Genomic DNA, 24,021 nt, shown 5'->3' with positions numbered 1-24,021 from the left:
TTAAATGTTTTAAGTGAAGTGATTGTTTTCGCCAATAATTTAAAAACTGAAGTGATTATTTTTGGAGATAAAGTGGAATAAGAAACTGAAATATTTGTTCATTATTTTCCTTATTTCTTATTTTTTTTTTTTTCTTTTTTTTCAAAAGGCAGAAGAGACAGTTTTAGGGGGTACAACATCCCTTAGTCGGAAAACAATGCTTCATAAATCCCCGATTTAGTTAAGAACACACTGGAATACCTATAAGGATAAAGAATTGGTTACAACACCTAAGAATGATCAATGAATTTGTCAAGAATTAATTGAGATTGTTTGGATTCGGGAATTCTTTACCAAATTTTCGAACTGCTCCAAACTTTAGCCATGATTTCCAAATGGCTCAAGAATTGCAAAAACTCACTAAGAATAAAACACAAAGTGGCAATTCAACTAAGAATCCTAAGTTGGCGATTTAAGTTATTCATGTCCTTTGTGCAACAGGAACTTAAAGGGAGGACCTAGAACAAGAAATGAAAGCTGAGCGATCAGGAAGATTGGGGGGTTAGTCAGTATCTGTTTCTTGCTTCTGTCACTGCTCTTACCACTCAGTCAATTAGTGTCACCTGTTTTCAATCTCATTAATCATTCCATTCATCCAGTACACACAGTACTTGCCTTGAAAGTCAATATCTCTGTCATGGCTATTTGTTGTCTGCATTAAGTCTCTGTTTGGACAAGAAAAATTGTCTTTAAAAGAACCATATAATTGTTTAATTGCAGCTAAGCCCCATTTATTTATTACACCTTTACCAGTTAGATTTGGAGCCTGAAATTATTAAAACAAAACCACAAATGAAAAAATAGACAGAGTAAAGTAATTGTTAACAGATTTACACAAAGTATCACCTTGCATTTAATATAACAATCATGAACAACATTTACATTTAAATACTAAATTGGTCACAAAAAGGTAATTTTATTGTTTGATACTGAAAAATGATCTAAATGTTATAACCAGAGGGCACAGGTCACATCTATGAGAAAGAATCTTATTTTAAAAAGATTTTCAAGTTTTTAATTAATCAAAGCATGTCTGCAGTCAGCAAACGTGAGAATTTTGACCTTTGTCTTTACGGCATGTCCAAAGTTTGTATAATCACACGCCTTCAGTTCATTGAGTTCCTGTGTTCAAATGGCCCATTATCTGGTAATGAGGGTGAAATATCCTGTTGTAAACTTGTAAACTGATGTCAGAGAAAGGGAAGATGGGATGCAAAATGTGACATGTTTTTTCAGCTTCAGGATGTGAAGATTAAAAACGCTCCTACTTATCAAATAAAAACAGCTTCTTTATTGTTATATTGCCAACATGCTAACAAAGGTCTGATGTACGTGACCAATAAGGAGAGCTCAGTGTGAGAAAAACACAATATGGCTTTTATTACAGGAATGAAATGAAGCTTACTCATTGAAAACACAGTAATTAAGATGTTTTTTTTTTGGAAAAAGTCAGCAGATTCGCACATCCGCTGATGATTGATAGATCAGCTTAACTGTCACGTCTGTGTCATATTTATCACATGTCTCATATGAACACAACAGCAACTTGAAACTGCTATTGTTCTTTATCACTGATCTGTTTAACTTGTAATATGCAGATGTCTTTACACCTGATAAGAATATGGAAGGCACAACATAAAAAAGCTACTTTTTTCCTACCTTTAAAAAAATGAAATGTTTGGAGATTACTAAAGACTAACTATGTATTTTGGTTAAATGAGACTAAGATTTGCCTTTTTGTTAACAAACAGTTCAGGTGGGCTGGATGTTAAACAAAGGTTAATTATGAGGTTAATCACCTTGTATTCGCTGTTATATGGTGGTGGATATGTGATGCTGTGGGACGCTTTCACTTCCAGAGGTCCTGGAAACACTGTTGCATCTGATTTATACCCTTCTTTTTGTCCTCAAAAAATATATCTAATGACAAATGTACACACATTCAATATCTGTAGATGGTGTGTTCTGTTGTTTGTTCCAGCTGTGCACATCCCCAAATGTTCTGCATGCAGGGCAAGTAATTATAACCAGATGTTCTATTAGAAATGCACTCCTCTGTAGATTCTCATGCAATCACAATTAATCTGATGCACCATATATTGTTCAAAATAAGAACTGCAATAAATGTTGTATGGCTCTTTTAAATGGCATGATGCTGGGGTGACGATAGCAACAGTGGTAGAGTACCCAGTGGGTTGTCGGTTTGAACCTCTGCTCTGTCCGTCTCAGTCGTTGTGTCCTTGGGCAAGACACGTCACCCTCCTTCCCTGCTGATGGTTGTCAGAAGGATTGGGGTCGCCTGTGTATGGCATCCTCACGTCTGTCAGTGTGCCCCAGAGCAGCTATGGCTACAGTGTACAGTAGCCACACCACTGTCAGTGTGTGAATGTGTGCATGAATGGGTGAATGACTGATTGTGTAATGACTGTAGTGTAAAGCTCTTGGGCTCTCTGGGGACTTGATAAAGTGCTATACAAGTGCAGGCCATTTACCATTTACAATTTACCAGAAGCAGAAGATTTTAGATAAACATCTGGTTGCCACAGACAAGAAATTGTCAATCAGTTATCATCAGGTCTTTTAGCAATCTAACAATATGTGGTCAAATCAATAGAAAACTAGTTGATCAGACACAAAACAATGCTTTTTCCATGACTAGTATGATGATCTGAGCTGGAGAATGTATAAAGAATTGATTGTTAATAGGGTTATGTTTAACATTGAAATGCTCTACTCAAATTAAACTTTTTTAAGGGAAGATTAAGCCTCTGCTTTGACATATTCCTTTGTTTTAAGGCTTCTTACTAATTTTTATTAAGGGCCACAATAAGTGTAGTGGGTGCTATAATGAACGCCTGGAAAACCAAAAAGACTGAAATGTGTTTAGTTTTGACATGATTGGAGTCAATTTGTTACATACAGTAAATTGAAGTCATTGTAGGATATCTGCTGCTGTGCTAAAACTGATTTATAGGCAAACAAGACATGCAAACATGATGAATTAGTAAAAAGAGAGAAGATTTTACCAAATGCTGCTGCACAAAGAAAAGATACAAAATACAGAACAAAACACAGCTGCAATTTGTTCTTGTACACACACACCCAAACACCCCCTGTGTTTAAAGACCTAAGGGCAACATGTCAGCAGGGAAACAGACTCTTTGTCTCTATTTTCCATCTCAGCAGCTAGAGTGAGTCGGGCACCGACATCAGCACTATGCTGAACTAAGTCCCTCCTTTCCTTCGCCACATCGGTAATGGAAAAACACCACACTAGCAGAAGAGGCAGGTGAGGGAAAAGCAAAGATCGAGGCTCGACTGTAAAAGACCCCCTCTGTTAATTTTTTGGCCTTTAGCCAGGTAGCAGTGGTAGAGATGTGAAGCAGTTGGGCGCCCTTCACCCTTCAACTGTAGAGTGAGACTGGGTTGTAAAGAAGCAAAATCACAGCATTGTCTGGATTTGCCTGAAGGACTTTAAGTCTAGCCTTGGTGATAAAAGACGGACTTTGACATTGGAGTCATTATATAGGTGGAGACATACAGAAAGGCTGTTCTATCTAACAGAGACGGGGAGCAAGGCTAAAACCATGGCCACATGGAAGACATTAGGACCTCTGCTACTGCTACTGCATGCTGGTAAGAACTGCTTTTTAGACATAAGTTAAATACTCACCAACAATAAACCTTCATTAGTAGAACCTGTTGTTTAAGGTAAAAATACTGCGCAGAACAAGTGACATTCCTGATCTGTGTCATCAGCAAAAAATTATCATGCAAAAATCTATAAAAATATTATTTGCATGTTCTGAGATAGTAATGTAAATATATAGAATTTAAAGATGAGAAACAACTTCTGCAACGGATGTCTTCAGAACGTTTCCAAATTTGTTTGTTGCATTACTTGTTTAGTTACACAATAATAAATAACATCTTCTTAATTGTTAGTGTTTTGTCAGCGCACAATCAGATGGTGCACCACCTCAGAACCAGAACAGAGGAAATGTCAGGCTATGTCCGAGGCGTTCTCTGGAGCTTCCATCCGTCCCTCCCTCAGCTGCGTCATGGGGCTTACAGTCGAAGGCTGCATTCAGAAACTGCAGGTGGGATTTTGACAACATGGAAAACATTAATGAGCAATTTATGGAACAAAAGCATCCATTACATGCTAAATAAATACTCTGGATGACTATCACCGCTTCAAAGAAAGCTGAATAAAACTTTAACTGTTAACAGCAAGCAGAAAGCATACTGCAGAATTAATGACACAACGATTGGATAAAAGTTTTGATAGGATTTCCAAGTTATCATAAGCTAAACAACAACAACTTAACCTGATGTTATATTCCTTTGTCCATTAGATAAAAAAATCTGAAATGCTTAAAATATTTAAATGCTTTTTATGTATGATGTGAAGTTTTAGATTGTCGGTAGCTTAGTTAATAAATGCCTCCCCATGTGGGCAATAGAAATAGCAGAAGCAATGCATACTGTGCCATATTGCATCAGCTTTTGATTGTTCAACTCTTCATTCATCTCTCTTCTTTTTGAACCTGTATTCCAAACATTCCCCTATATGCTTTGTATGTATCATTGCAGAAAAAAGAAGCAGATGCCTTGTCCATGTTTGCCACTGACATCTACAATGCAATGAAGATTGCCACCTTCAAGATAGCTGCAAGTGAATCAAAGGCTGGTGGTAAGACTCAGCTTCTGACTCTGAGCTTTTAAGGTTTACTGGCTAAACTGTACATACATAATGTCCAGTATAGCTCATTTCACAGTCTCGTGGCATGATGTGATACAAAATTCGTCATTTTGAAGTTTTTATTTATTTTCTCTTCCTGCCCTAAAAACACAATACACTAATGTTTGTGAGTTCTGTCTCCTACTTTGGGTCTTTGGGTCATGAAAATAGAGGCTATATTTTTAAAGGGCTTTGAGGGTAGGATAAAGAATTCCAACTTCTATAGATGTTATTATTGATAATGTCATGTTTTTTTTGATTAATTTTAGCTTAATTAATAATTAAGGACTTTAGATATGAAAATTTTATAACATATTGCAATTTTATATATTTTGTGAAAACTTATTAACTAGAGACAATTTCGGTGAGGTGGAAAATGTTGATGCAGCCACATTATTTGTTACGACACCTGTTATATCTGGACTGTGATCTTTCTATTGCATCTAGTACATGTACTTTGGTCATTAAGATATATAGATGATAAGAGGGAAGAACCAAAAGAACATGGTACCATACTAGTTCATGTAGAGGTCGGTGTTTTAGTATATGCTGTTGTTTCACCAGATATCAGCTCCTACCATGCAGTTGCTGTTGTGAAGAAAGCAAACTCCGCCATCAATATCCAAAATCTGGCAGGGAAGAAGAGCTGCCACACAGGGAAAGGACGAACTGCTGGCTGGAATATGCCGTTGGGATACCTCATTGACCAGGGCTACATGTCTGTGATGGGCTGCAACATTCCACAGGGTAAAAATTGACAGGAATACAATTAATTTGGATGCACAATGTCTACAAATAATATGACTCAGGCAGATAAGGAATGCATGTGCAGGTGAATTGTTTTCAGGTGATCGGAAATTTTGAGAAACAATTACTATTTAAAACATTCATAAATGCAGCATCCAGTTTTGCTCAAACATTCCACGACGCAGACACAATTTCTAATATTGGCTAAAAACGGGAAACATAAAATAAGGATTTACTATCAGAGCAATGATGAATATGCATATTTCCTCATTGTTCTATTACAAAAATATCAGAGATTGTTTTTTTTTTATTTCACCTTTTTTTATACAGGTAAATCTTGTGTATCATTTTGAAGAGCAAAATGTTTTTCTGGTTATGAGACTTTATTTAGGCAGTACAATGTTGTTCTTTTGCTTACAATTTTCACATGTACCTAATATTCTTCGTCATGCCAAGTCTTGTAGTATACACAATTAGCATGCATAACACTGAGTCAATAGTATGCTTTTGTATGTGTTTTTGATCAGGTGTGGCAAATTTCTTCAATGCCAGCTGTATCCCTGGAGCTAACAACGTCGGTGATCCTGCGTCTCTGTGTGAGCTCTGCAAAGGAGATGGCAGCGGAATGCATAAATGTGAGATGAGCGAGAAAGAAATGTACTACAGCTATGAAGGAGCTTTCAGGTAGCACATGCCTTCCTTCTCCACATATCAATCAAATTTCATACAGCCAGGTGCAACACAAAGTGCTCTGCAGAGGTTAAAAACTGAAGGGTAGACATGAAATTGCTAGACACACACATTAAAAACTAAGTACAGAGACAAAACAAAAAAATTTATTAGTGATAAAAAGACTAATAATAGAAAGACAGAGATAATCAGTACAGCTAGGGCCTTCCACATAATTTAATTTTAGATGCAATATAACACAAAGTTTGAGAAATTCTTGAAAATATAGTTAAAGCATTTCAGTTCAAGAGAACATGATGTAAAAATGTTGCTTAAAATTCAATTCATTCTAAATTTGTGTGAACATGAATATTCATTTAACATGCAAATGAAACCGAGTTTACAGTTTCAATGGATGTCATCAGACAAACCACAGCGAAAACATGTTTCTCAAAATTTAAAGGCACTGCATAAGATGAGAAATGCCTGTCAATGGTGAAATGGTGAAAATCCATTTCTAGACAAAACTCTACATTTAAAAAAATCTGAGCACCTGTCTATTTTAATATTTGCTCTAGATGTTTGGTTGAAGATGCAGGACAGGTGGCTTTCATCAAACACACTACTGTTAAAGAGAACACTGATGGTAAGGTTTGACAAAGGTTTATTAGTGTTTGTGATCAATTAGTTAGAAGGCTAACCCGTGATTTGTGCTGCAGGTCAAGGACCAACGTGGGCCCAGAGCCTGCTGTCAGCAGATTATGAGCTGCTGTGCAGAGACGGGACCAGAGCTCCTGTTACTCAGTGGAATCGATGCCACCTAGTTCGCATCCCATTCCGTGGCATTGTGGTTGGCAATGATATTACTCCCTCTGTGGTATTCAACATGCTAAATGAAGGACTGGTACGTTTAAATGCCCATAATATAACTCATATTATCATCTGCATTATTAAATTGGACTATTAAAATCAGCTAAAATTAATTTTAAGTTAAAAAATATAATTTGCCAAACAAAAAACAGGAAGAGGAGATAAAATGAAGTTGGCACTTAATTAAAGTGTGCCAAAGTTTATGTATTTAACTCTTATCAACCCGGAAGTACCTAGATATTAACATCATATTTTTCACTGAAACTCTGGCTAAAAGGCAATATTATTAAAAGTACTCGTACTCGTACTCGTCGTCTTCCGCTTATCCGGGACCGGGTCGCGGCGGTAGCAGAGACGCCCAGACGTCCCTCTCTCCAGACACCTCCTCCAGTTCCTCCAGGGGGAGCCCAAGGCGTTCCCAGGCCAGCCGAGACACATAGTCCCTCCAGCGTGTCCTGGGCCGTCCCCTGGGCCGTCCCCTGGGCCTCCTCCCGGTGGGACGTGCCTGGAACACCTCCCGAGGAAGGCGTCCAGGAGGCATCCGATATAGATGCCCGAGCCACCTCAACTGGCTCCTCTCGATGTGGAGGAGCAGCGGCTCTACTCCGAGCCCCTCCCGGATGGCCGAGCTCCTCGCCCTATCTCTAAGGGAGCGCACGGCCACCCTACGGAGGAAGCTCATTTCAGCCGCTTGTATCCGGAATCTCGTTCTTTCGGTCATGACCCAAAGTTCATGGCCATAGGTGAGGGTAGGAACGTAGACCGACCGGTAAATTGAGAGCTTTGCTTTTCTGCTCAGCTCTCTCATCACCACAACGGACCGGCACAGCGCCCCCATTACTGTGGCAGCCGCACCGATCCGTCTGTCAATCTCCCACTCCATTCTTTCCTCACTCGTGAACAAGACCCCGAGATACTTAAACTCCTCCACTTGAGGCAGGAACTCCCCTCCAACCTGAAGAGGACAAGCCACCCTTTTACGGTCGAGTACCATGGCCTCGGACTTGGAGGAGCTGATCCTCATCCCAGCCGCTTCACACTCGGCTGCGAACCGCCACAGCGCATGCTGTAGGTCTTGGCTAGAGGAGGCCAGCAGGACCACGTCATCCGCAAAAAGAAGAGACGAAATCCACTGGTCCCCAAACCAGACCCCCTCCGGCCCTTGGCTGCATCTAGAAATCCTGTCCATAAAAGTTATGAACAGGACCGGTGACAAAGGGCAGCCCTGCCGGAGTCCAACATGCACCGGGAACAGGTCCGACTTAGTGCCGGCAATGCGGACCAAACTCCTGCTCCGCTCGTACACGGACCGGATGGCCCCTAATAAAGGGCCCCCGATTCCATACTCCTGGAGCACCCCCCACAGGGCATCAGGAGGGATACAGTCGAATGCTTTCTCCAGGTCCACAAAACACATGTGAACCGGTTGGGCAAACTCCCATGAACCCTCGAGCACCCTGTAGAGGGTATAGAACTGGTCCAGTGTTCCACGGCCGGGACGAAAACCACACTGCTCCTCCTGAAGCTGAGGTTCGACTATCGGTCTGACTCTCCTCTCCAATACCCTGGCGTAGGCCTTACCCGGGAGGCTGAGGAGTGTGATCCCCCTGTAGTTGGAACACACCCTCCAGTCACCCTTCTAATGAAGGGGGACCACCACCCCAGTCTGCCAGTCCAGAGGCACTGTCCCCGACCGCCACGCAATGTTGAAGAGGCGTGTCAACCATGACAGCCCTACAACATCCAGAGACTTGAGGTACTCAGGGCGGATCTCATCCTCCCCAAAGCCCTGCCACCGCGGAGCTTTTTAACCACCTCAGTGACTTCAGCCTGGGTGATGAAAGAGTCCAACCCCGAGTCCTCAGCCTCTGTTTCCACCACAGAATGCGTGATGGCAGGATTGAGGAGATCCTCGAAGTACTCCTTCCACCGCCCGATAATGTCCTCAGTCGAGGTCAGCAGCCTCCCACCCCCAATATAAACAGTGTTGGCGAAGCACTGCTTCCCCCTCCTGAGGCGCTGGACGGTTTGCCAGAATCGCTTCGAGGCCAACCGGTAGTCCTTCTCCATGGCCTCACAGAACTCCTCCCAGGCCCAAGTTTTTGCCTCTGCCACAGCCCGGGCCGCAGCACGCTTGGCCTCACGGTACCCGTCAGCCGCCTCAGGAGTCCCACAAGCCAACCACAGCCGATAGGACTCCTTCTTCAGCTTGACAGCATCCCTTACTGCCGGTGTCCACCACCGGGTTCTGGGATTGCCGCCGCAACAGGCACCGCAGACCTTACGGCTGCAGCTACGGGCAGCAGCATCGACAATAGATGGAGAGAACATGGTTCACTCGGACTCTATGTCTCCAACATCCCCCGGGATCTGGTCAAAGCTCTCCCGGAGGTGGGAGTTGAATACCTCACTGGCCGAGGGCTCCGCCAGGCGTTCCCAGCAGACCCTCACTATGCGCTTGGGCCTGCCAAGTCTGTCCGGCTTTCTCCTCCTCCAGCGGATCCAACTCACCACCAGGTGGTGATCAGTGGACAGCTCAGCCCCTCTCTTCACCCGAGTGTCCAAAACATGCGGCCGAAGGTCTGATGATACGACAACAAAGTCGATCATCGACCTCCTGCCTAAGGTGTCCTGGTGCCAAGTGCACTGATGGACACCCTTATGTTTGAACATAGTGTTCGTTATGGACAATCCGTGAGTCCAACCCCTCTCAAGGAGATGGGTTCCAGAGCCCACGCTATGCGTGGAGGCGAGCCCGACTATTTTGTAATCAATATCTCTCGACCTCCCGCACAAGCTCAGGCTCCTTCCCCCCCAGCGAGGTGACATTCCACGTCCCTAGAGCCAGCCTAAGCATCCGGGGATCGGGCCGCTGAGGTCTCCACCTTCGTCCGCCACCCAATCCTCTTTGCACCGGTCCCTCACGGTTCCCCCTGCAGGTGGTGGGCCCACTGGGGGATGGCCTCGCGTCTCTCGTTCGGGCTTGGCCTGGCCGGGTCCTGCGAGGAGCAACCCGGCCACCGGGCGCTCTCCGACGAGTCCCGACCCCAGGCCTGGCTCCAGGGTGGGACCCCGGCTCCGCCGTACCGGGCGACGTCACGTGCCTCAATGTTTTGTTCTTCATATTATTATTAAAAGTTAAAAACTAAATATTAGACATTACCATCAAAATTCATTAACAAAATAAAACAAGTAATTGTCAAAATAATACATGTATAAAGTCCAGCTTATGCATAGGAGTTCTTCTGTTATAAAAGCCATTAAAAGAGCTTTAAACTGTCCCAAATAGACACAACAAATAAGATCTGAATTTGTTCCTAGACTATGGTGCATTGTAAGAAACACAGTTCTACCAACTTTAGAAATCATCATGGATACTGTAAAGAGGAGCCAACTTAAGGACATAGCAATAGTTTGAAGTTCAAAATATTCTTAATTAAGAGGGGGGTATGCATAGTATAGCTTTTGAACAAAGACACACTATATTGTTGTCTTCTTAGGCGTAATGAGGTCCATAAAACCAGACTGCAATGTTGTGTTCTGCATAACAAAATGGTGCATAAAAGAGTAATAATACAAACTATCTAAACATCATAGTGAGGATGGGGCAGCATGCAAATATATAATGTCACCGTATACAAGAAAGTGTAGCCTAAACAAGTTTTGTCCTAACTGGTGAATAAAATAAAGCTTAAGCTTTACTACTAAATGTTCAACATGTGCTCTGAAGGACAGCCTGTCATTCAGGAATGTATCAAATATTTATGTTTGTTGCCCTCTCTTGAGGCCTCCCCCTAGGGTAAAAATGCTAACATTATCTGAGATTGAGGATCGGTTTCTTTTTAGGAAAATGTAATGTTTCTTACAACCTGCCTTAGTGTAGAGCCAACAGGACAAAGTGTTTTGTCATTCACGTGAAGGCAGACTTTGGTTGTAAACATGTTTTTCTCAGTGTTATTTATAAAATTGGAAAATAAAACATGACATAGAATTGAGCATTGGGGAGCTCCTTTTAAAATCTTCAGAAAGCTGGACTAATATCCATCTGCAAAAATACACTGTGTTCTAACTAAAAATTAACTAAGCCCCATCTCTCCAACAAATATCACTGAGTCTGCTTCACAGCAACTCATGATCAACAGAAGTAGAGTCTTGGGTAGATTAACAAACAGGGCAGAACGAGGCTTCTTCCAACATTGATATAAAGTTTTAAATATAAACACTAATAAACAAGACAGAATAGGACTTACAGAGAATAGATACTGCTTTATCCACTAAGAGTTTAACATACAATAACCAAAAGATTTCCTTCTATAACAGTTGGCCCTTAATGGCAAAATGCCATAATACTATATACATTATTTGACATTATAAGAGTATAGCTTTAGGTATAAATGTCTTCATCCTTATTGTGTGAGGGTGAATCCTCATTGTAAGATTGTATTAGTGGTGTATGTTTTAAGAGTAACCTCTCTTTTTTAGGCAAAGTCGGGTTTCAACATGTTCTCTTCAGCGGATTACGGTGGAGGAACTATTCTTTTCTCTGAATCAACCACCAAGTTTGAGGGGGTAGAGGCAGATGACCCAATAAAGTGGATGGGTACCAACTATTACAACGTTATGAGAGCCATGGATTGCACACCTCAAGGTAAAGCAATATTGCTAATGCCTGATTTAAAGCTAAATGTGTGAAGACGTTCAATTTTAAAGTAGCACAAACATTTTTACAATAATGCATTTAAGTAAAACGTTTGTTACCCGAATGTTAACATCTCTCTGTATTTATTACAGATATTCCCCCTGTCCTTCGATGGTGCGTTCTGTCGAGTGGAGAGCAGCAGAAATGTGCTGATATGGGTGCAGCCTTTGCTAGCAAAAGTCTTACTCCCACTATCAGCTGTATCTATGGAGACTCATTGACTGACTGCATGGCCAAGATCAAAGTAACAGATATACAACTACAGATTTAGCTACACTCTGTTGACCCAAAAATGTTTCACCAGTTCAAGCCTCTAGACATAATCTCTCTTTCTCAAAATAATGCAGAACAATGAGGCTGATGCCATAACTTTGGATGGAGGGTACATTTACACAGCGGGCAAAGACTACGGCTTGGTTCCCGGTGCTGCCGAGAGCTACACAGGTAAAAACGAACAGACTGACAAGCAAACATACATTTTCACATTCAGATTTTAATGTATAAAAGCTCTCAAATATCTGATTCTCTCATTTGTAGATGACCACGATGGTTCCATGTACTACGCAGTTGCAGTGGTGAAAAAAAGCAGAACCAACATCCATAACCTTGATGACCTGCGTGGCGGTATGTCTTGTCACACTGGTTATGGTCGTACCGCTGGGTGGAATGTTCCTGTATCTGCCCTGATGGAGAGAGGACTGATCAGCCCGAAAAACTGCCTGATACCCCAAGGTCAGTGCGCGTGTTTGTGAGTCATAGATGATAGGAATTAGTCCAGCACTGCAAAACAAATCCAAAGGGTAAGGAGAGGTGATTGGCATGTACCGAAGAAGGGTGACTAGCGCTGAGAACAGAGGGATCTGACGAAGGTATAAAAGAAACTGGGAAGCATATAGAATAGGGAGGGTGATAACTGGATTGAGAACTGACTGGAGCAAATGACTGAACAGAGAAAACACAAGGGAAATACAAGTAAATCAATAGATAAATAACATGAGATTAAATACAAATTGCTAAAATTATGCCCATACAAATACACCTATGTACAAGGGGAAGCCCCAAAATACCATATGAAGCATTTGCTGGAGAAAAATACAAATACAAGTTAAAGTGGCAACCAAAACTAAAATTATGTCATGGCAGTACCCTCCAGGTGCCATTTATTGATATCATAAAAAGTCAAACAAATCTGAAGTATATTTTGAGAGCAGCCCAAAGGTCATCCTAAAGAGTTCATGATGTCGGTTCAGGGGCCACGGAGGATGAAGCAAAATCTCAACAGGATTCACAATGGACCAGATAAAAGGAAGCGAAGTCAAAGCACAGGAGCAGGGCAAATCATAGAGACTGAAGAAGGGTGCATAACAAGAGGATCTGACAAAGAAAGAAATTGAAACTGGGACATACTATTTACTGAGGAGAGAGATTACTGGAATGAAGACCAGTACATACACCAATGATTTAAAATGCCAGTCCAATAAATATACAAAACTAATGCAAGATGACATCAAACTCTATACCAAAAGTATCAAAAAATGATACAATATTTGAAGAACTGGAACAAGATAAATATATATATATATATATATATATATATGTATATATTTTTGTTTTTATTCTTATTATTATTGATTGATTTTGATTGTAAATTCAATATAATATTGATTCAGTTCAGTTCCACAATTTGTTTTAATTTTCATTATTTTCATATATAAATATATATATATATATATATATATATATATATATATATATATATATATATATATATATATATATATATATATATACATATATATATATATATATATATATATATATATATATATATATATATATATATATATATATATATATAAACACACACACACACACATAAAGGGAAGTGAGGTTGTGTGGAGTCAATGTTTTTTTCCAGTCCAGACAACTTGCCATACTTAAAGCTTCTCCAGTGCCCAATCTATTAACAGGAACTGAGTAAACTAATCTTAAGGTTTTAAAGTGTCCTCCATCGGACACATTTTCTGGTGTTTCTTATCCTAAATTGTCCTGCTCGGACTTTGTATTTTCTGCCTCTTGTGATGCTTAGCGGTGGGAGATTTCTTCAAAGAGAGTTGTGTTCCTGGTGCCAATCAAGATGGGTTTCCCAAAAACCTGTGTGGTCTGTGTGTGGGAGACAGCTCAGGACAGAATAAATGTGAAAAAGGAAAAGATCTGTATGACGGATACGATGGAGCCTTCAGGTACCAAAAACAATCCCTGTTGTTTTACTACTTCAGAATGGCATGTTTTGCTGTAGTTTGTCTCATTTAGTAGTTGTGTTTAAAATTATATTTTAATATTGTGCTCAGTATTTTGAAAATAAACTCTAAGCTGTAAAAGAATGTGAAATTGTGAAAACAGTGTGATTGTTTAAGAGGCCTTCCTAAAGACATTTTGTAAGATTATAACCAAAATGTTCAAGGTACTTTGTTGGAGTTTTATAAGATAAACCAACACAAAATAGTGTTTATTGTGAAAAAGGGCGAATTAAAATCTTTTAACAAACATCTCTTGATTGCACCTTTCAAATCTTGTCACAGATTTCAGTTTAGATTTAGGATAGTAATTTGGCTGGGATATCCAAACACATGTAAATGCTTAAAAGCAGTCCATTATTTCACTGGCTGTATGTTTAGAATGATCATGCTGAAGAGTGAATCTTTGCCTCAGTCTCAAGTCTTCTGTAGCCTCAGAGAGATTTTCTCCCTGGGAGGCCCTGTATTTAGTTTAGTTGATCTTATCATAAACTCTGATCAGCTTTTTTGGATTGTTGAAGAAAATAATTCCCACAGTCTAATCATGCCACACTCTGTTTTAACAAATTTTAATTTTGTTCTCACCTGTGCAGATCACCTTCTACATGTTTCCTCTGTCCTCTAGCCATAGTTGCTGGCAGATTTTTAGAATGTTTGTGCTCCAATTAAGTTGCCCAACTTTATATGAAATGCAAATTGACATAGGACATCTTCTTATGTAAAGTCTCTCTATAAGACCCTGTTTCCTTATCAAATCTACATGTTTAAGAGAAGGTCTCCACTTCATTTGCTCTTTTAGGTGTCTGGCTAGTGGGAATGGAGATGTGGCTTTTGTAAAGCATTCTACTGTCTTCCAAAACACAGATGGTGAGTTCCTTTTAGACATCTTTTCAAAGGTCTGACAAATTCAAGAATTAACTTCACTGGCTATTGTTATTTCAGGTAATTCAAATGAAAATTGGGCTGCAGATCTCTTGTCCAAAGACTTCCAGCTTCTCTGTTCCCAAGGAACTGTAGCTGAGGTCACACAGTACAGGCTGTGTAACCTGGCCAGAGTGCCCTCTCATGCCGTAATGGTACGACCAAACACCAACATCCATGCCATCTATGGGCTCCTGGACCGTGCACAGGTAAGAAAGTTCATACATAGCTTTTATAAGAGTAAATAACGATCAAATTATGTTCAAATGACTGATCGTGCTTTCAAGAATGCTCTAGAATCTGAGATTTATCATCAGCATCCATCAAGCATTTCAAAGAAGAGCTATAGAAGAATTGTATACAACTTGTATTTTAAGGTTGATTGTAATGTATAACATGACTTTGGCAGTCATACTGTTTCTCCAGTTTTCTTGCATGTCTTTCTTTATCTACTGTGTGCAGACCTACTTCAGCAGTGACACAGGTACTGGTTTCAAGATGTTTGATTCTCAGGGCTACTCAGGCACAGACCTTATCTTCAAAGACTCCACTGTTCGTATTGTGGGTGTTGGTGACAAAAAGACCTACCAGGAGTGGTTGGGTCAGGGCTACATGAACTCACTGGCTGACATGGAGTGCAACTCCTCGAGTGCAGGTAAGATTATTTGGCTTTCGAAAAGGAATCTTAAATATTTTTCGGTTTTAGAGAAAATTGTGCCTTTAAAATATTTTATTGAAAGGGTCGCATGGTTGTTCAACTTGGCTTTGGATGAAGACTGGAGACAATGAAACCTGCTATCTGTGCTATTTCATTTCAATTAAATCCAGTTTATGTAGGCTGCACCAATTAACAACAAACCACACCCTAAACATTTTACTAAATAAATAGATCTAATTTATATGCAGAAACATATGTTCAATTTAATCATATAGACAGATTCTAAGTTAATGAAATAGATTCCAATTAAATCCTAGTCATAAAATAATGCAATCACAGTTGAGTTTATTATTTCAGATTCTACATTTTTTTCCGCATGCTGTGCATTGAGTCACTGAAATTGCCACAATCCTTCCTCTGGAACAAGCTTATAACAACAGTGGATAGTTGATTTCATAGAGTCATTAACTTTGTAAGAATCCCATAAACCCTTCTGCAGAACCTGGCTCACTTTCCAGCTTCAGCAGCAATAATTCACACTAAATGACATGACTTTAAAGATGGTGGTAGGTGGATTTATACAGTATACATAAAGCCCAAAACACACAGTCATGCTGAGTTGTATGTCCTAAGAAATGTGGATATTGGATGATTTTAAGCAAAACGTATTAAGTGACAGATCTGAAAAGTGTTTACCGTGTACAGAGGCTTTCATATTTTCTCATTTTCATTGCAGTGGTCTCCTCCGCCTGGCTGTTGCTGATGGCTTTACTCAGCGCCATGTTGACCAACATCTGAACGTAAAACAGTGACTCCAGAGTCCTGCATTATCTCTTTCCCACACAGTCAATCACCCAATGACTTATCTTTCTCTTTCTTTCACCACTTTTATAACCAATCTGATTTCTGTCCAGTTGAAACACACATCTTAGAGCCAGTCTAGGTCAGTGTGTGTACAATCTTTTTTGGAAACCCAATCCTGTTTGTGTGCATCACAACTGCCCGTTTCTATGTTAATTTACAATCTTGGAAAAAAGCAAACAGGAGCAGCATTTGGATGTAGATGGCGCTATTGTTGAAGACAAATAGAGCACATTTTGTTTGTTTGCCAGAGATTTGAGAATAGAGCTAGGAGAAAAAATGCCAACATGTGAGAATAAGATGGAAGGTGCCACTTTGTTTACTGAGGGTGGGCTGCCATATCAGTGTATATGCTGCCACTTGTTACATTTACAGAGCACCATTTCCTCATCCAAACTTGTTTAACAAAAAGTTGATTTTAAAGTTTACAGAAGCCACTTAAAATAGGTTACCTACATATTTACCTCAAAGAAAATTGACTAAAATTAAGCAAAACTTTTGGTGCCATTTATTAAAAGATAAAACTCAAAGGATTGTTTTTCTGCCAACTGTTTCTCATTTCTTCTGATCAAAGCAACTCTACAAACCAATGTTGTCATCATATGTACTGCACTTTGTGTTGCTCCAAAGTATTTCCTGTTTTCACATGCTGATTAGATGTCTATTTTCCTACAATGAAAGATTTATTTTTATATGAAGTTCAGGTGCCATATCAGTGTATATGTACTGACTCATGCTGTCAGACACTAATGCATTGTCTTCCTTCTGATAGATTTATTTCTTTGTGAAATGATGAAACATGTGACTAATATTTAGTTGCCAGGCCAGTGTGTCTGCATAAGTATTACTACATTAAGCTGCTGACTGTCTTTACTTGTCTAAATGAAATAAACTTGTAGGCAAAATGAACTCTGTTATTCTTTATTTGAAATGTTACCATTTGTTTTCTGCATATTCTTTCTAATTTCCTAATTCTTTCTCATTGTCATTTTGCAATTCTTTAAAAAAAAGCTGTTACCTTATGCAACAACTAGGTAAGGTAAGGTAAGGTAAGGTAAGGTAAGGTAAGGTAAGGTAAGGTAAGGTAAGTTTATTTATATAGCGCTTTTCAGCAACGAGACACTCAAAGCGCTGTACATACAATTACTATACAATCACAAAGAAAATAAACACAGAAAAACAAATCAAATGATAAAATCAAACAACAGAGGTAATTAAAAAAATTATAATAATAAAAAAATTAAATAAAGAGAATAGAATGATGGATAAGAAAATGAAAGGAAAAATGAAATGAAAACGCAACTAATCGTACCTAGATGTCCCAGTCAAAGGCCACTCTAAACAAATACGTTTTTAATCTTGATTTAAAGCAACTTAGAGTTTCTGCGCTTTTACAGTTTTCTGGGAGTTTATTCCAGATTAGTGGAGCATAAGAACTAAAAACTGCTTCTCCATGTTTGGTTCTGGGTAGAACCAGAACCACAGAATCACATTGTCTGAATTTATATATTTGGAACATAGCTGAAGGTGTTTGTTATTAGTCTTCATTCTTAACCATCTCCTTTTGATTTTTTCTATTCTCATACAGTTTTATACTGAATGTTTGAATGTCTTTGTTTTCCTCTTTGGATTAGTTAAAACTTTTACAAATTTAAGAATGAGGGAGTTTGAAATGATAAATATTTTCAGGTATACCTTCATGTCAAACAAATTATATTTTATTGTAAAACAATTGAACATTTAATAAATAGGCTTTAGGTTCCCCTAAACTATACAAGTTAGGCTGTTGTTTGGATATATTAAAACATGGATCAGTGATTGAACCAGAACTACTATCAGGAATGTGTCATTTAAAGCTAAAATTAAAAGCAAATGTATTGTAACAAGTCTTCCAGCACTGGTTTTAAGCATAGTCCTCAAATTCTAAATAGGGTTGAGGTCAATGTCATCCCAGTTAAATCTTAGCCTGCTTTCACTATTCCAAATCCATCTTTGATGTCTTGAAATCATTGTCCTTTGGAACACCCAGCTGTGTCCTTCTTTCAGCCATTTAGTTGATGGTTTGAATGGAAACTGCCAAATATGGTGGTAGACCTCTATCTTTATCATTGCAACCACTTTCTGCAATGCACCAGTAAGTGCTACTGTCAGCGAAGCAGACACTTGGCATGATGCTAACATTGGTTTTGTTAGCCTTACACTGACCGCTAAAAACATAATCATTGTCCTTGTGGCCAGATAGTTTAATTTTGGATTATCCGACCATAAAACTTTTCTCCAGAAGACATTAGGCTTGTCAACAAGGGCAGCTGCAAATTTTAAGGCATACCCTTAAGGTGCTGTTTTTGAGTGGTACTTTTGTCTTTTTTATTCAGTACCCTCATAGTCCAAGATGAGGTTATGTCTAGGAGAGAGAAAGGGTTAAACACTAAAAGACAGGGTTATGTGGATCATCGGCAGAGGGTGAGCATTAAGTTGTTGCCAGCAGAAGCTTGGACGATGCCCCTTTCCAGAAAGGTGTCACAGGTAGACACAGAGTCAGGCCAGGTGTAGCTTCTAGGAAGAGAAAAGAGAGAGAACATAAAGTTAAAAGCTGAAATAACAGCAAATAATGCAAAATTGGAGAGTAGTGTGAGAATGTAGCGAAGAGGGTGAAAGTGGTCATTACGTCCTCCAGCAGCCTAAGACTTTAGCAGCATAACTACAGAGATAGCTCAGGATAACCTAAGCCACTCTAACTATAAGCTTTATCAAAAAGGAAAGTTTTAAGCCTAGCCTTAAAAGTAGACAGGGTGTCTGCCTCACGGACTAAAACTAGGAGCTGGTTCCACAGGAGAGGAGCCTGATAACTAAAGGATCTGCCTCCCATTGTACTTCTAAGGCTTTTAACTGCATTTTGTGGACATCCTGATAAGAGAATTACAATAGTCCAGACTTGAAGTAACAAATGCATGAAATAGTTTTTCAGCGTCACTCCTGGACAGGATATTTCTAATTGTGGCAATGTTCCGGAAGTGAAAGAAGGAAATCCTATAAACCTGTTTAATATTGGATTTAAATGACATGTCCTGGTCAAAAGTAACACCAAGGTTTTTATTACTTTATTACCGGAGGTTAATTTCATGCCATCCAGGTTAAGTGATTGACTAAGCAGTTTGTTTTTCAAAGACTCCGGTCCGAAGACGACAACTTCTGTCTTGTCTGAATTTAGAAGCAGAAACCTTGTTGAAAATTAATGGACTATCCACAAAGGTGGGGACTATGGCAGGAAACAAAAGAGCTTAAATGAACTATAATTTCTTTAAAAAAAACAAAAAGGTCAAATATCCAGCTAGGAGTAGCTATGTAAGGACCTTAAGCTTCTACATTTTTCAATGTGTGGTGTCATAGTCATAGGTTCATTCTGCTGAGGATATGACAGAGGGCCCAATGTTGACCTAGGATAATGGTATGTTTAGTTATGTTTCTGATTCTGATATATCAGAAGACTCATCTCCCTTCACTGACACCAGGGTCCAGTTGGGGATGGACAGTTTATTTGAGAGTTCCTGATGAAATACTGTAATAAAAGCTGAATTATGACATTTCAACATACTTGTCTTTTTGAATTTTAACTGTGAAATATTTTATATAAACATAGTTTACTTACTTAACTATAAATCTAAATTTTCCAGGTGGGAGAGAGCTCTGTGTAAACTGCAAAAACAGTAACTGCCGAACACATTGGGAGTGATATGCACACTTTAGGCAGTGCACATTTGTATTTTACAGCTGTGTTCATCCAGATATTATCCCCCACCAACTGCCTAAATACTTTAAAGTAATTAGAATGAGGGCCACTAGTCTGTAGTTGTAAAAATGTTCTGAAAATGGATGTATCAGTTAGTTCTGCGTATACTATGACTGGCCTTATGCGATCTTAGCATGATGCCCTGAAAGGGCTAATTTACCTTACATATACTGATGATAATGTTAGAGGTGGGCGTTTCTTTGTGTGCTTTTTGAAAAGATATTTAAATTTGATCATGGTTCTCAAAGGAGAAGCAGTGTGTGCTCTTACTTTCAAATCCCCAGTCAGTCCCAGCAGATAGCTGCTCATACCATGCCAGGTTCTGCTGGTGGTTTCTTCGTACTAAGGGCGAATTTTCCTTTCTGCTGTTGCCACATGTATGCTCATTGCTTTGCAATTAGGACTGAATTGGAATGTATGTAATTGACTTTGAATCTGTCTATACGATTGGACTGAACTGATGATATATTTCTCTGTCTGGAGACAGTATTTGTTGTGAATGGGCACAATATAAATAAACTCAGCTGTTTACTAAGGTATGCTGATGCTCTGCAGACACAAGCACAGGGTAACATCTGCAATGCAATGATGCTCCAGCTTTTCTCTGTATTGTCATTTTTGATAGCTTTTCTTTATAGTTCTGCTTATTGCTTTATTTTAATGTAAAAATGTGCAGATTATTTCAGATGTTACAATATGAGAACTACGAGCAGAATTGTTTCCCGGTGCTCTATACTAAAAACAGCACCAGCAATGAGCTGTTATAAATCAGATTATTTATTTAAACAACAATGATGACTTCATACTATATATATACAGATTTAAACATCTAAAAACGTCCAGTAGAATATGTTTTACAAGTACAGAGCTACAGCTCTTTGGCAGCAAAGCAGTTTCTGAATTGCACAGTGGGAGAGAATAATGAGCAAAAACACTTGTGTTGCAATAGGAAGCTACTAATGAATATTGTCAGAAAATTCTCAACATCAAGGCATTTGATGATGTTTAAATTATTAAAGTGTGAATAAAATGTGATGGACACACTTAAGTTGATCTTCCAGGTTTTGTTTTTCCATGGTTTCTTTCGTTTTAAATAAAATAAACGCTCTTTAGTTTTCAAGTGTTTTCAAAGAAGCGTAGTTTATCCTAAAACAAAAGCAGTTGGTGCCAACCAGTCCTGCTTGGCAGCTTATTTTATGCATTGTTGAGGCAGATTGTTCACACATTGATCTTCAGTCATTCAGACCAAAACTGTCAATAACCAACAAATGTCAACCTATAAACACTCCAGTCCTCCTTATTTCTTGATCTGCCTGGAGCCATCCTTCCACCCGTCCTTCACCTCCTTGACGAACGTTTCCCGGACTCTCCGTAAGCGCTTGCCCGCCTCCTCCAGGTCACCGGGGACTCTGCCGGCTTCCTGTCGGACCTGCCGCAGGGTCTGGGACCGCATGACTCGCTCAGACGTGTCCTGGCCGATGATCTGAGCCTTGGTGAGGGCATAGGCTGTAATCTGGGCTGCCCTGCGGATCGGACGAGACTCCGCCAACTTCTCAATGACCTGGAGATTGTTGACGAGATACACTAACATACGAGAGAGCATTTTGTCCACAGTCGGTTGGCTTTTCTTCTTTCAATCCTGCGTTGACACCAGTTTCCATTAGGAAGATAAACATATACATTTACCGTCTTACAATTTTTGAAGTCAGAACACTTATAAAGTTAACGTACCTCAGCTAAAGCAGGCGATGTTACAGTAAATGACATTAAAGAGGCGGCGGATGTTTGGTAACACAACAGGGGAAGGCTCTTCTTCTTTTAGGTTTAAAGGAAGCTGCGTTTAATGGGGTTACATTACTGCCACCTGCTGGATGACAGGGATATTAGGGTCAGTAGGGTGATCGATTTTCAGTAGGTCTTTTAAAAATGAGACCATGATAAATCATTTCAAATCTTCTAATGCGACAGAGGAAAAAGTACTAAAAATTAAAGCGCTGCAACAACATAACTGCATATTTCTGTATACCATTACACCTATACTTTGTTGCAGCACCTTTCCATTCATTTCCAGAATTTGGTGCTCTTGGTTATCTTGACTTTGTGATATGGGGCAACTGTACCATACACAAGTTCTGCAAATCTCTGAGCTTGTGAGGAGTTCTCTTGCCCACAGCCCACTGTAGGTGATTTGATGTATGCCAGGATTTACAGTGATACTGAAAAATAAAATCTCTCTTCATCTCCAGCTTTCTTGCAGACACCAGGGGGTTTTGGATCAAAACTGACTGGTAAAACTGTTCATAATTCACCTCAACAAAAGCATACTGTTGCTTGAATTAAAGTAAACTCAGAGCGTTATGCTGCCACCACCATGTTTCACCGTGGCTATAGTGATCTTTTGGTGATGTGTTGTTCCTGTGCCCAAACTACCTTTTGGAATTGTGTCCAGAAATGTGAGTTTGGTTTCATCAGACCATTAACATATTTGTTCTTAAGGTTATGAGAGATTTTTTAAATGATTGAAGTACTTTATTTCGGACACTTCGGAAGAAACAAAACAACCAGAAAGCGAGACAACAAAGCAGAAGCAACAAAACAAATATGGCAAATCCTCAAGACATCCCCTCTGTCCGTTATGCTTCTGATCGTTGTCCGAAAGGACAAGCTTCAGTGTTATCTTTGTAATAAATGGCTGCTGACTGTAAACCCTACTTGCTGGCCCGGAAATATAGACAATATGAGACTGTTGTCTCCTTATATGGAGAACAGTGGTGGTACCAGGATTTCCTGCAGTTCTGTTACTGTTACCGCCAGACTCTTGGCAGTTTCCCTGACTTATTTAATTAGGTCTTGTCTTTTTATCAGATATGATAAATGTCTAGTTTTAGTAATGTCACTGTTATTCCATATTTTTCCTCATTATTGATGATTGTCTTTTCTGTGCCATGGTACATGGACCATGATGTGCATTTTTATATATTTGTATATATATTTGTTGTATTTATTATTAGTATTTTTGAACTTCTCTGCAAACTAAAGCTTTGTATGGATACAAATGAACAGAAGCCTACAATATCCTACTAGGTTAACTGAACTTTCTTTACAGTTAATCAAATTCACTGGAATCAGTGACAGATGTGTACCCATTAAGACTGAATGCTGGAATAAAATCAAAAGTTGGGACACCAAAGTATTTGTTTAATTGTGTGCAAAATGATTCACCCAGATTATTGAAGCAAGTATTTATGTATGTGTCCCACATGTTTGTTTGAGTTATATACTGTAACTCAGAATATTTGTCACAGTGAAGGTAGTAATAGCTTTGAAGTAATTTAGGATTGCCTCCTTGCTTTACATCACAAAAGCTGGAATTTAACCAGAGGTGTGTGAACATTTTATTTCCACTGTATAAGCATTTCACTGTTAGCATCCTAACTAACGTGCTTGCCTGGTGTGAACTGGAGGATGAAAAACATACAACACACAACACAACAGTGTGTCTTTAGTCAGAGGTTTCTCTACTACCACTGCAACATAGATTGTTACAGGAGATCCTTTCTATCCACATGTATGATCATCTATATTGGTTGTTAAAAGAGCCTTAGGTAATAAGGGTCTCTGACCACAACCCTCTCTCTTAGACATGCCCATTAGCTGAGCTTTTACTTTGACTGTTTGTCTTCTCATTCATCCAATACACTTGAAAACGGTCTCAGGGGTTATCAG

General features: G+C 39.4%; 2 protein-coding genes across 2 annotated transcripts; one reads left to right on the top strand and one right to left on the bottom strand.

The window, feature by feature from the left end:
• Nucleotides 1–3,412: 3,412 nt before the first annotated feature.
• Nucleotides 3,413–17,414, top strand: meltf (melanotransferrin). Its single transcript, XM_047373901.1, has 16 exons — nt 3,413–3,675; nt 3,985–4,139; nt 4,636–4,735; nt 5,348–5,530; nt 6,058–6,214; nt 6,778–6,845; nt 6,919–7,103; nt 11,552–11,717; nt 11,861–12,012; nt 12,116–12,212; nt 12,306–12,500; nt 13,858–14,011; nt 14,865–14,932; nt 15,008–15,195; nt 15,449–15,641; nt 16,381–17,414. The coding sequence occupies exons 1-16, from the start codon at nt 3,627–3,629 to the stop codon at nt 16,440–16,442; spliced, it is 2,172 nt and encodes a 723-aa protein (XP_047229857.1). The 5' UTR covers nt 3,413–3,626; the 3' UTR covers nt 16,443–17,414.
• Nucleotides 17,415–21,054: 3,640 nt separating this feature from the next.
• Nucleotides 21,055–22,179, bottom strand: si:ch211-162e15.3 (protein NCBP2AS2). Its single transcript, XM_047375420.1, has 2 exons — nt 22,027–22,179; nt 21,055–21,934 (listed from the first exon to the last, which is right to left on the bottom strand). The coding sequence occupies exon 2, from the start codon at nt 21,896–21,898 to the stop codon at nt 21,593–21,595; it is 306 nt and encodes a 101-aa protein (XP_047231376.1). The 5' UTR covers nt 21,899–21,934; nt 22,027–22,179; the 3' UTR covers nt 21,055–21,592.
• Between the last annotated feature and the right edge of the window lie 1,842 nt (nt 22,180–24,021).

This window comes from Girardinichthys multiradiatus, chromosome 9 (assembly GCF_021462225.1).
Source record: "Girardinichthys multiradiatus isolate DD_20200921_A chromosome 9, DD_fGirMul_XY1, whole genome shotgun sequence".
Classification (NCBI taxonomy): Eukaryota; Metazoa; Chordata; class Actinopteri; order Cyprinodontiformes; family Goodeidae; genus Girardinichthys; species Girardinichthys multiradiatus.
The sequence above is the reverse complement of the archived record's forward strand: the minus strand, read 5'-3'. Positions and strand labels throughout refer to the sequence as shown.